The sequence below is a fragment of the Triturus cristatus genome, chromosome 11, assembly GCF_964204655.1.
Source record: "Triturus cristatus chromosome 11, aTriCri1.1, whole genome shotgun sequence".
Taxonomy (NCBI): Eukaryota; Metazoa; Chordata; class Amphibia; order Caudata; family Salamandridae; genus Triturus; species Triturus cristatus.
This window is the reverse complement of record NC_140594.1, coordinates 668,849,393-668,863,310: the sequence shown is the minus strand read 5'-3', so window position 1 is coordinate 668,863,310 and position 13,918 is coordinate 668,849,393. Positions and strand designations below refer to the sequence as shown.

Sequence of the window (13,918 nt, the reverse complement as noted above, 5' to 3'; positions counted from 1 at the left end):
ATAGCAATGCTGCCAGGTCTTTTTTTTAAACTTGAATTCCGAGAAACCAGTGTCAGACAGAAATAATAACAGGAACCCGGTGTTTATTGTAAGAAGTCACAATATATTTGTATACATAATACATCATAAACGCTCCTGTATTTTTAGGGTAATATATAGCGAACCATTTTGCATGTAATATATTCGATATGACATACGTGCGAGTGTGAAGTGTTGTAACCAGAACTTTCTGTTTTGTGTATTGATAGGGCCTCCACTGCCTGTCTCTTTTGAAATTCCAATCTGCTCTCGGGGACAGTTTGGGCGATACCACATATTGCACGCAAAAGGTGAGTGCTTTTTGGTCTGGCTAAACTGCACATGAGAGCACAGTAGAATTTCAATTGAGATGAGGCTTGTAGGGCCTACAATATTGCATAAGCTGCCCTTTGCATTGTGCGTACAACAAATCCATGAGACTGTGGTCGCTAATCACATAGTAGATTCCAGTCTGTTTTTTAGGATCTGTATAATGAATTTGTAGGGGGAAGATTTTGACAATGCGAAACTTGAGTGTAGATCAATTGTATATTTGTTGGTCTTTATGAAAATTTGACTGGATTGTAGGATTATGTGTTTTAACAATCTGAGCCTCACTAGGATAGCAAGAGACCTTAATTGCTTGTCATTCATTTTGAAATAACACCAACCGTCGAGCCACTACATTTTAGCCCCACAGAGTTGTACATAGCTATTTGATACATATCCCACATCTGAGTGGGAGATTACGGTTTGTTTAAAATGAGAACTCAAGCCGATACAACCAAAAATACAAAGCATCCCTCAAACATCAGTCTTCTTAGGGGTTAAACTGTGGGTTTTAAATGGGGAGAGTCAGCAAGGGCCTAAGTCCCACTATAATTTGTTTTCTTCGGATCAGAGAGCAGGATCGTGTGAGGCTTCCCGCCAACAAATGTGTCTCGTGTAGCCAATGAGAGCAATGTGTTTGTCCTGTTTGATTAAATATGTTGCACTATCCGTAAAACATACTGTAAGCAAAGCCAGCAAATTGTTTTTCCATGTGTGGAATGTTTAGAAGTATCCAGTTATGATCAGTAGCAGGCATCAGGTAATGCAAAATGCAGTGCCCCAAACTTCAATGGAAGGTAGCATATTTGCATGCTTCTGAAGATACCAAGGGAGTAGAAAGAACATTAAAATACCCTCCACTTGAATCAAAACTCTTCTGGAACCAAGCAAGTGAAGCAAGTCATCATGATCCTCACCAGAAGAGCTTGCATGTCTCTTCCATCCAAGCATCTACCCATTCACCTTTTCATTCTTCCATTCACCCGCTGATATCCTCCACTTCACCTTTACATTGTCATCCATTCAATGTTTCATCCATTTTGTCCATCTGTCCGTTCATCTGTCCACCTATGCATATCCAAACCAATCCATCCATCTTTAAACCTATCCATCCATCCAGTCACAGTCATCCATCCTTTCACTTATTCATCACCCTTTCATCCATCCATTCATACACCCCTTCTATGATCCATCCATCCTTTCACTGATCCATCCACCCTTTTGCTCATCCATTCACCCTTTCATCTAGTCACCAATCCACTCTTTCACTCCATCCATCCATCCATCCATCCACCCTTTCATTCATCCATCCATCCACCCTTTGACCCATCCATCCATCCATCCACTCATTCATCATTTACGCTTTCACTCATCATCCATCCTTTCACTCATTCATCTGTCCATCCACCCTTTCAATTAACCATCCATCCATTCACCCTTTCACTCATCCATCCATCTACACATTAATCCAGCCATCCATTTACCCTCCCTTTCATGCTTCATCCATTTTTCACTCATCCATCTTTACAACCATCTATTCCTTCACTCATTCATCCATCCTTTCACTCATCCATCCATCCATCCATCCATCCAGCCTTTCACTCCATCCATCCAGCCTTTCACTCACTCACTCGTCCATTCATCCTTTCTCTCATCATCCATAGATCCACCATTTCATCCATCCATCCTTCGTCCCTTTCACTCATTTATCCTTACATCCATCGTTTTGCTCATTCATTCATCCATGCATCTATATATCTATTACTCCTTCACTGATCCATTCATCCATCCATCGTTTCACTCACTCACCCACTCTTGCATGGTAATTATGATCCTTCATCTGCTGAGTTTGCAGACAGCAGATGCCCATCAAGAACCTGCTCCGCTGTAGCTGCTAAAGAGGGGGTTTATAATGCCTTTGAAAGATGCTTGCTGTTCACTGAGTGCTAAATGTCTAATCTTGGATGAAAGTTTCAGACATTAATAAAAAGAGATTTTGAAGTAGATCAAATAGCCAAGTTTGACTCAGTACATAATACAGAGAGAATCTTACCACAGAGCTGCATAGTTTCTCTGTGGCTTATATTTATTAGTTTTCCTTATTTTTAATCCTCACCATGTTATAATGTTCTTTGGCATTAGCCACTTCGTTTGTAGAAATACCATCTAAGACTATCTGCTGCATCCCACTGATCATGCTCAAAGAGGGTGATATGCATTTGAGATAGTTGACCGTTGTAGAAAGATTACTGTTTTGACTGACAGAGACATTTAAATTTACACTGCCTTAAATGTAGAACAATCTATGAATGTTCAGGTTGAGCTGGCCAATCACTGACTTAGAACAAGAGCACTAACTAGCAATAATGGCCTGCTATCCCCAGTTGTGAAGTTTGCGGTCTAAAATACTCTCGTACAGAATTAAAATATGACTCTCACAGAATCTGTTCATAAACTTCAGAAAGTTTTCAGTACAGCATCACACCACATTGCCTATCAATGGAAATTACTTATCTACTACAGTCAGGAAAACAAAAATGTGACGAGTGGACTTCTTGAATTCATTTCAGCCACTGAAAATGACTCTGGGTCGCATTCCAGTCCATCATTTTTTCCCCACCATGACATCTGAGACAGGAACCAGTCATATCCAACTAAGTGTTGGTGCTGCACCAATTGGTACAGTCCAGTTCGAGCTGCTAGGCCTATCTGAAGGAGAACGGACAAACCCCAGACTGGTTTTGGTCTATTTGGGCCTCCTCAGAAGGGTGAAGCTTGAGTTCTATGACGCAGAGAGTGTGGGACACATGTGTACGCCTACATGTCGCACTTAGAACACCACACTGAGGAAAACAAACTGCATTCTGAAACTACAGTCTCCAACAGTACACAGTTCATGCTAGCCTTTTTTAAACTGATGCCACAGAAGACATTTTCTAAACTCCTGCCGCTCGCAGCGAGCATTTAAGAAACGTAATGAATAATCTGAAGGGCATTATCTTTGAAGTAATTGCCTTTTTACTTGTGTTATGTGCCCTCGCTTTTGTCTCAGGATGCATTGTGTTGGTGGCTCTCACTATGATGTCCTCTACAACTTACATTAATCTTTTGCACTAAGGCGTGGTGCTGGAAAAGGCTTCCAGCTCAGTATGGTGGGTTTTCATAACACTAAAAGGCTTCAAGTCTCTGACTTTAATCAACAAACAAATTGCACCAGATTGGAAAAAAGAGTACACTTTTCTCACCCATTCAGTATTGACAGACGTGGATTTTTATTCCATGAGGCAGCAGTAGCTAGTGAGATGCCACATCCAGTCTTCATCCATTTATGAACAGGAGTCTCTCCTTCTGACAGGTACACTGTGAAATTAATGAATGAATTACTTTTAGGTATTTGTTGAAGGTATTTTATATAGCAGGGTTTAGTTCAGTACACATGAGTATATAATAATATAGGCCTAATGTGACAATATAAAAATATTATAATTTAATTTAATATGCATAGTGTAAGAACATAACATTATAAAATAAAAAATAAAAATGAAAAGAGGATAAATAAAAAAAAAGGCAGAAAGAAGAAAACACGATTAAATAGAGAAATGCCTCAATAAAAATGAATATCTGAATCTCAGTTCTCGGGGGTGTGATGCAGTTTAGTTCAATGCATAAGAACAGCTTAGTAAAAAAAGCATAAGGTACCAGTAACGCCAGGTTCAAACTGGTGATAATTGTGTGTTGGTAAGCTCTCTACCTAAGATGTCCAGGTACCCGCACACTCGACATATTTTTGATGTCACGCGTGAAAAGATGGCATATGAGGCTATTCCATTGCTAAGTGGACGTCAATAAATCTGTCCCATAGTCCTTTGTTCTTCGACAAAACTCGAAGATTCCTCCAGCAAATGTCAGAGCACACGGTGTGTTGCCGGCAACATCAATCATTGCAAACAAACACCTTTCACAGCAGCATGAGCCAAAAGTTAAGCCGTCTTGGAAGTGGGAAGCATCAGATAAGTGCTTGTTTGCTTTGCACTTAGTGCTCGCAGAAGCGCGCGCTCTGGTCTGCAGATCTCATCAGCGTGATTGACGGCTCGGCTGTCAGGGCTGGTTTATTCATCAGCACCTTGTAGGGGGAGGCTCTGTGTGAAGCCGGACCAGGGGCAGCCCTGCAGAGCAGCGGGGAAGAGATTAAGGGCTGAGCGTGTTCCTACCCTTGCTTTTTTCATGGATAAGACCGGTGTGTGTGTGTGTGTGAGAGAGAGAGAGAGAGAGAGAGAGAGAGAGGGAGCGGTGTATTCAGAAAGTGCAAAGCTACCAGCTAAGAGAAATGGCGGTGCAATCTGTCCTGTGAGAGTGTCACGTCACCATGTTCCTATAGGGTTGTCATTTTTCTCAAAGAAAACTTCCTGCCCTCGGTGCATGTTTTGGCGTTTTGAAATGGCCTGGTGATGATACTTAAATTACAATCTGTGTAAAATATTCTGTGTTATTATTTTTAACACAGCAATTTTGAAAACGTTGCCAAAGGTGAAAGCCTGGAACCTCTCAAAACTTAGTGGCAAAAAAACCGTTGCACATCTGGAATATAATGGTTGTAGCAAACTGCTTTAACTACCAAACTCCTTCTCTCAAGGCAGCAGCACCCTTGTCTTCTGCATATCTTACTAGGTGTTGTACTCAGTGGGCATAAACTGCATGTCACAGACTGATGGTAGGTATCCTCATGCATGATGGCAACTCTGCTTTTCCTACTCGCTAGCTTGGGTGCAGCTGCACGCTTGCGGCGATATTGTCTAAGCAGCCATTGCCATGCACGCAACACCCAAAACACTTCCCACAGAGGCCACAATGCACAATCATATCTCATATCTATCCGTATTCCAGCACTTAGCTCTTAAGCGTCATATCCCTCGATTCTTTTTGCTTCCAGTTCCCATATGAACTCAATAATAAAAACACGATAAGAGCCCAACTCAGGTCCTCTTATCCAATATCATACGCAACCCATGTACGCCAACATGGCTGACGCACGCTCTTCCATCTATAGCATTCCCACGGAGTAGCGCGCTACTATTCCACACATTTGCTATGACAACTTGTTAGTAGATTTGAGGCTGCATGAATACAGTTGCAAAGCAATAGCATATCTACCTGACCTCTCACAGACTCATTACTTCAAACTTCTACTATTCTGATGTTTACTGGTAACTTTTGTTCCTTCAACCACCTGGAGATGACCTTTGTCTACAGTCAGCACAGACTGGGAGTGGCTCCGCCAGTCACGCCCGAACCAGACCAGACGGCACAGACCGGGACATATCACGTGTTGATCTCATCTAACTGCCACTAGTCATTTGTTAACACTTAAGCCTATAAGGAGCCATAGTAGGTGTTAATACTTGTACACAAAACTAAATCCAAGCTCTCACTTGGCATGCCATTGCTAAACCGCAGTGGTAACAATTATCTCAAATTCTTCTGATGTAGCGCAGAACGAGAGCCCTGTCACAACATGTTTCCGCCGAAGGTGTCAAACCACATCTTTGATTCTCGGGCTGAAAGTGATTCATGTCAATTTAATGATTTAAAATACATGTAAAAAGCAAATACAAAAAAGTCATCTTGATTGTTTGTTGCAAATACCTTGCACTTTTGACCCTATTGGTATACCTATGTCTGGAGGGTTGGGAGATTTTTTCCTCCAAGCTTTGTAACTTATCATAGGTGTTGATGCGATAAATATAACATGGGTATTAAAATTTAAAGGACTATAACACAACTTTTTTAGTCCAAGGACTTTTTGTGATTTTAGATTAAAATTTTAATCATGTAATTATATTTAATTGACAATTATAATAACAATGATCCAATTGCAGTTTATTAAAAAAAAAGTGTAGCAGAGCTCTACATATACTCTGGCTGCACTTAAAGTCATGCTCTCAAAGTTGGCCTCATTTAATAAATTGTGACTTACAAACCCCATCAACATAGACTGCTGCAAAGGAGGGGTGGGAAGGATTGCCAAGCATCGAATGCACGCAATCACACTGTAAAGTATTCCACAAATTATTCTCAACAGCAACTTGTCTTGGGTGTGGCAGTTGCACAATCTGTTTCCTCCACCACAAAATTCCTCTAGAGCGACATTTGTTTACGACAATGGGCACCAAGATCCATATGAATCCATTGTCATGTGCAAGTAGTCCAATGAGGGCCAACAAAGAGTGACCACACTCAAATTTGTCATAGAAGAAATGTAAGTAATTTGAGACCTTTTCCCTTACTTGTAGCTTTAAAGTTTCCACCGTGTTTTTGTACTACTGATCACGAGTCAACCAATCCACCTCTTGGTGTTCAGAACTCCCTTGTGTATCTTGGCTGTCTAGACTTGGATAACACATGCTGAAGCAAAAATAATCGCTCCCACATTCCTGCTTAGAGATGGCTACACATTAATTGGATTTGTGCTGGAAGACAGGCATGAGAGAGACAATAATGAGAGTCACTGAAGATTCTGTGGTGCTGTGTGGTGTGGTTCTATCCGCCATAACCACCCCCTGGTCGCGTCTGTGCCAGCCGGGCTTCTTTGGATGTTATGAAAGCACACTTCCTGGCACAGCATTCGACATTGCAGCCCGACAGACCTGGTTGACAGGCAGCCCTTTTGTAAATTGCAACTTGGTTATAACAGTAGAATACGCCTTAATTACTCCATAGTAAATCCGCTCCAACTGTAAGAATGATTCACTGCAATTTCCCAATAAATATATCCAGAGACAAAAACAACACTGGCCCTGTCAGTGCATTGGAAGATGTTCAGAGGAAGACTGAGGCTGCATTCCGACACAGGCCTCAAGCTCCTATTTGATGGGGCTCATTCCGATCCGTCCCTTCTTAGGGAATTTTCGCCTTTGTGAAAAGACAGAAAACGTTTTTGGTCATGCTGTCCATCTGTTGGAGACCATGCTCTGAAGGATGCTAATGATTGTATCCACTTGCTTTCTTGACTCTTCTAGTGTGCTTTGAGTGAGCTTACGAAGTTAACATCCTGCTGCACCATCCACACATCTTTTTTTCAAAATAAAGATGAATACATATAAGATCAGCGACAATAGAGCCATTGACGTATTGCATCCTATGTTAGTGCTGTTTGTTGTTGTTACTTTAATGCTTAGAAGGAGCTGAGTGTTGAGGTACAGATCTCACCCATCACGGGAGTCCTTAATTCCTCCAAGTCTGGATATGTTTTAGCATTCCTTAGATGATTGAAATGAGTATAATTTCTGATTCAGAGCAAGTAAGGATAAAACCTAGCATAGCACAGACTGGTGCCATTTCTGCTTTCAGTCTGTCTGCACCACATGCATAATAGGACCCAAAGCCCCCTATGCGGAGTCGTGCCCCCACCCCACACCCAACTAGTCAATGACAGGGCAATGGCTTGTATTTGGGAAGAAGGGCATGTTTATTGCAGATACAGGACGATCAAAACCATGACAATTTTAATATTACATTCATAATCTGATTATATCACAGCAAACAAAATAATTATTCAAAATTAAGACAGACATTCACTATTAATGTACAGAAATGCAAAATTAATAGAAAATACAAGACAGTCTTCATCTTGGTGAATCCTCCAATCCTTAATTAACCAGCACTAAGGTTCAGTCAACCTTCATCCCAAGAGAGGCACACAGGTGGACCCCCACCTGTATCTGTGAAGGGTGGTCCCCACTCCAGTAACCTTGTCCGCACCCCAAGGGGCCACCCCTGCAACACCGAGCTGTATGCAGGGGTCCTAGAATGAGAACAAGGACTGGATCCCTCTGCCCTACATAGTCTAACTGTTCGCCCTTATCCCTGAGCTGACGTGAATGTTTCTCCTAGGGATAGTTGTAGGACACCTCCCACTGTTATAGGGTGATCTATGGGTTCACTTCTGCGCCACCATGGTGACCAGGCCCTAATGGTTCTTTGCCCACTCCACCAGAAAACATGGTCCATTTGAAGCCCTAGATGCTGTCAATAAACATGTCCATACCCATGTTCGACAAGTGAACTTCTGGTCACCCCTTATCAACTTGTGAGGTATATTCCACAGTCATCCAAGCCCAAAGCAGAGCTTAGCCATTTCCGCATTGAGGCGCCTAACAGGCACATTCAAGGCCCTAGTTCGCATGTTTGGGCCTTGTCAATATTTAGTGAAAATCTCCTACCAAGGGGTCGCATCTTGTGACGTAAGTTAGCTCGGACAACAAAGTAGATACAATATTTATTTCCCTTAATTTCATCCCTCTATTTGCATAGTATTACTGACTGAAAACTTATTACATGCACAAGGCTTCTTGCACCCTCAACAACAGATGGCATTACAATGGTTCAGACTTTAAGTAGAGCGCCCCCAACAAGACAGTGTCTTCGCCTTTTTCACTTCTTGATTTACCAGTAGACCATCTGGCCAATCCAAAAGGGTGTTTTCAAATTATAATTCAGATTTACTACGATTCTATCTAAATCTTAGTAACTCAAATTCTTGTCAGTAGATCCTTAGCAAAGGTTTCGTAAGACCTCATAAATATTCCAGACACTTCAGAGAGTAAAAAAAGCATTTAAAGTTATTGGAAAAATTGAGCTAAGCTTATGACTCACAGGATCAGGTTGTTTTCCGTAAACCAAGTTGAGGCACATTGTGTTCTTTGGGTGTGCAGGGTCTGAACCAACATGCCCGTCCCTATGGAAATCCCACATTGCACCATCCTTCTTTGACACAATGACATGGAGGGCTGTGCTGCTTGGATTGGCTTGTGGAATCTGAAGGTTGCCAGCCCTGCGTGACAGGGGCCAGACATACTCTAAAACGTTTCTTCTCATTAGCCAACCTAGAAGCCGAAACTTTTCCTTTGACCTTAGTCAGCCGTGAAGGTCACCATTACACTTTTTTGATCCCTGGTGGAACTTTGGCTAACTCCCACCAGGATCAAATACATGCAAGCTGATCACCTGTATATTTTTATAGAGCGCGTGGAAATCTTGACCCCCCCCACCCCCCATGGACTATAGCCATCTTATGCAGGCCTGCTCACACTAACTGAAAACGAGGAGCGCAGAATTACAAGCACAAAATTTACGAAACAAAATATTGCCTCAGACGAGTCACTCATTTGACACTCCTAAAAAAATAATTGTACCATGCTACTTTTTTCGGTACACAGCCATTAAACAAAACATACTTCACGCAACTGTATGCATGCTGTTCTAAAATTCCAAAAATGAATGTTGGTGTGATATAAATCCTCGATGTAAAAGCACCTGCTTGTATATCTAAAATACAGAAGAATAAAATAAATATAAAAGACATTTCTAAAAAAAAAAAGAACTACGTTAATATATAAATAAATTAATAGAAAAATGTGATACATTTCCTACATTTAATTGCGGATCAGCAAGAAAATGTTTACCTTGACCAAAAGCTAGGAAGACTCTGGATCCCTCTCCCTGGGAAACTTTGCCTGGTGTGGGCATTTACACAGTTTGTTTGAAGCAGAAACAGTTTGTACAATAATTTGTCAGCCAGGGCTTCTAAAATGCTCTGTCTTATTGATGAATGAGGGCTACTGGGGCCCTCAGCTGCTTTGGATTACACAGGAGCATTGCCCTGACATCTTTAGGAGCGTTTGTCAAGCTTCCCCGGACAGAGCTTCTGTAAATTACATGCTTCGAATGTGTCAGGGTCAGATAAGAGCATGTTATTAACTTTGCCGAAGTTTACCCATGATTCTGTCAGTTAAACTTAATACCTTAACCACCAGCAGTTTCCCCGCCAGCCTCCTGCCCTTTAAATCTTTCCTCTGAGATGAAAACAGAGTGTCAATGCCCCTCCCCCACCAGTACCCCAAATATTGCACATACCCCTTCGTCGTAAATCATATAAATTGCAGACACGGTTAGAAGGCACAGGGACAGGCAAGAATGCGTAAATGAATTAAAACACATGAGGGTTTTATTATGCCCACGGTGGGTCTCGCGAGCTGAAATTCCAGGGGTATTACCCGCCTAGGGTTTCAGTTCTGGGGGATAAGCTGGGTCTCAGTTTCATCGCCTTTATTTATATGATAAAAGATGAGCCTTATGTGACATCTGATGAGCTGCCAGATGTGAGATCCGTCGTGCTTGCTGTGACCATTGTGCACACTGAAAATCCTCAGAAATCTGAATGGTCCATTCCAGTTTTTTTTAAAGCATGCTTTTTTAGTCAGATTTTTGATGCTGTCACTAAATTGTCCAACCCGGTGTTTCTGGTTGTGCAGACATGAGCGCGCAAGCACTTTGCTGCCGCAGATCAGGGAAAACCTATTGCATGTGAAGTAAACAGCAGAATGTGCTATATGTGCAACAGAGAGTACCCGCTAACCAGGAAACGCCTACTTACAACATGTCAGGCAATAAGCAAATACCACAAATCAAGAAAACCTACCATTTGCGCGGAAGACAGCAAGAGCAATGAAACTAGACACATTTACTACACATGCTGCAGACACAGGCAGCCACAAACCAGGAAATCCTACCACATGGGGAGCTCACAGCAGTAAACAGAGAGCAAGAAAACATATCATTTCCAGTAGCCACCAACAGTAAGAAATAAGTAAAGCACAACATACATGCCAAAGATAGCAGCAGCAAACCACAAAAAAACTATCTGTGTAGCAGACAAAAGAAGTCACAAATGAGGAAACGCAACCACACGTGCAGGAGAGAGCATCAGCAAATCAAGAAAACCTAAATCTGCAACAGACAGCAGCAGCAGCCACAAAAATAGAAAAAAGTGGCGTACAAACAGAAGACAGCAGCAGCACAAGCCTGGTAAAAACCTACTAAACATGCTGCAAAGCACTACGAATCAGGAAAGCTGCTCACAGCAGCAGATAGTTGCAACAGTGCAGGAAAAGTGACCAGTTAGCAAGCAGATTACACCAGCCATAGATCAGTAAACGACTGTAGCATTTGAGGCGGGAAGAAGGAAGGATCTACAGTCTAGGGAATCCCAGCATTTGGCAAGCAATAGCAGCAAACCTGCTGTGTGTGAATGTCACTGCAGCAGTCAAAACCAGGAAAACCTAACACGTCTGCAATATATAGGAGCAGTCATAATTTAGAGAAGATCTGCTCATCAGCAGTAGTCGCAAATTCTGAAAACGCACCCTCTATGCAGTAATGAGAAGCTAAAAGAGATCTTGAAAATCCTACCAGAGTACAGCATCCAAGCAGGAAGAGCCTTCGACGGTAGCAGAAATGAGCTGCAGCCGCATACCTGGAACATCTTATCGCATTTGCAGAAACAATCAGCAGTCACACATCAGTTAAACCCTCCAAATGGGCAGCATTGAACAAGGAAGATCACAATTCAGACTGTATACATCAGAAAAGATCCGCAGCGATGACAACGGAACATCCTACCACATGTGCAGCAAGCATTATACACTCATGTAGAATTAACCAATCAATGCGCAGCAGGCAGCAAGAAGCATTTAATTTTCAGTAAAAAATAACTATACGTCCAAAGGCCAAAATGACCCAAAATCAAAGGAAACACACGTATCAGAACAACAGCAGGCACAAAAATATAAATCAATGAGCGGACCCAGTTATTCTACATTTTGGTATGTTCATGACTCAGCTCTCAGCATTCAATAAGGCTTAGCAGATTATCTATTGGGCAATAGTGTCTTCATTCCAATTTATGGAGTGAAAATGGCAACAGTCTGTAGTCCACAATTGTTTGATTTTGTTTAGAAGGACTGTTTCTATACCTTGTGTGCCCGACATACCTACAGCTTATAATTCTGCATTTGCACCTACTATAATCCTGGAACAGCAGGCTTTACCGTCTTTGGGTTGTCTCAAATCCTCTGTAACAATTAGTAATTTTTGGGGTCGAAATTCAGGGTGCATTGCCTGATTAAATGGTGTAGCAAAAGTGAAAGTGTAAATTGAATTGTAAGGACAGTCAGCAAAATGGCATAAACAGTTGATAGACAGAACTCAATACATGGAAGATACTGCCTTGGTGTCACCGTGCTAATGGTTAAGGGCATTACATAAAACTTTTCAACAGAATTATGTAGCGCTTCTCCCACCTTACTATGAGCCAATCAGATTCCTGCGGGTGATTGGTGCACTTAAGTGGACCTAGAAACTGGATTGCAAGAGGGTGAAGTAAGACATGCTCATAAGGACCCCATCTCAGTTCTGGTGTGCTTGTACTCAAGTCACAGCAGTGAAATTGAAAACACTCAGCCAGCCTTCATTTACTGAATGGGAAAACATATGACCACCACTCAGAGTCCTTCGTTTACTGAGAAGGACAGCATACCAGGTTCAGCCACACCAGTCCTTCACTTCCAGAACTAGATGGAAGGCACACCTTTTACATGAGTTTTCTGGAACCAATGGAGTGAGGAAAAGGAGCGCGGAACACATTTTCTGATTAAGTGAACGAAGGACGATGGCATTTCATTATGCCATAATCTGTCATCATGTTTAATTTAATATTTGTGACTAAAATACCCTAATGTTTTTACTAGAAAAATAAGCAGTCACCAGTGACAATGCTCATCTCCCTTTCAAATCATCCATTAGAGGAAGTTACAGTGTATTCAGCGGATTAAGAGCCGTACATTTTTCACCTATAATTCTCGAATGTTTCCCTGGAAATGGTGATTCATGTGTTTCTTAACAAATTCAGCTGTAGTGTAGTAGAGAGCAAAATATTCAATTTTCAAAATATTCAAGTATGGCCACAGTGTTTGAAGTTTCTCATTCAGGGAATGACCGTGCTCACTCACAGCTATTCCCTCCCGCATTCAACACCAAGAAGCCAGTCCGCCTTGCTACGTCTTGCTATAGAATGCATACATCAGGCATCACACGGATTTAACCTGAACTTCCCCTCTCCACGAATGACTGACCGCCTTTGTTCCAGCAATGGCCCTTTTAACTCTTGCCGAATGCTGGGCTTGCGAATGCCTGAGGAGCACCCTGGTTCACGCGGAGTGTGCCCACATCTGCCATACGCATCCCGCAGGGTAGGACGGAAAGCGTACCTCTTGCCTCTAATCCGTGCTGGTGAACCGCAGTACCTTCGATCATGAGGAACACATTTTTGGCATTACTAGTCTTTCACAACAGTGGGAAATCTAGCACTTGGCTGAAACAGACGTAAATGTAGATTTAGCTTGCCCTTAGATACTTAATAGCTTTCTATAACCGATTAGGGGAAAGTCATCCATGTCCTTCCTATCGCTCCCTGCATGGGTGATAAGGTCATGGAGCATACCTTCAGAGTAACTCAATGCCTCCAGGCTCCTTCCCTCTTCCAGCGTTCAAACAGACATAAGCAAAAATCTAATTATTTAGATGATAATCAACTGCAGGCTGATTCCTAAGGCAATTGGACCCAAAGAGGGCCTTCTAACGGAAAGCATTTACCGTTTCCAGTTGCAGTGTTTCATCTTAAATTAGAATTGGCTAGCATTTTGAGGGAGTCAGGCTCGTCTTGCAGAATTTTGAC

At 42.0% G+C, this 13,918-nt stretch overlaps 1 protein-coding gene across 7 annotated transcripts in view; it reads left to right on the top strand.

Moving 5' to 3' along the window:
• PAX3 (paired box 3) overlaps positions 1-13,918 on the top strand; it is a 123,186-nt gene that overhangs the window by 102,746 nt on the left and 6,522 nt on the right. For 4 of the 7 annotated variants that reach the window (XM_085634258.1, XM_085634261.1, XM_085634256.1 and 1 more), the window contains one exon: positions 249-329. The exons of the other annotated variants lie outside the window; for them this stretch is intronic. In XM_085634258.1, coding sequence (XP_085490384.1) covers positions 249-329 — 81 coding nt within the window. The remainder of the gene's footprint in view (positions 1-248; positions 330-13,918) is intronic. 7 annotated transcript variants of the gene reach the window in all.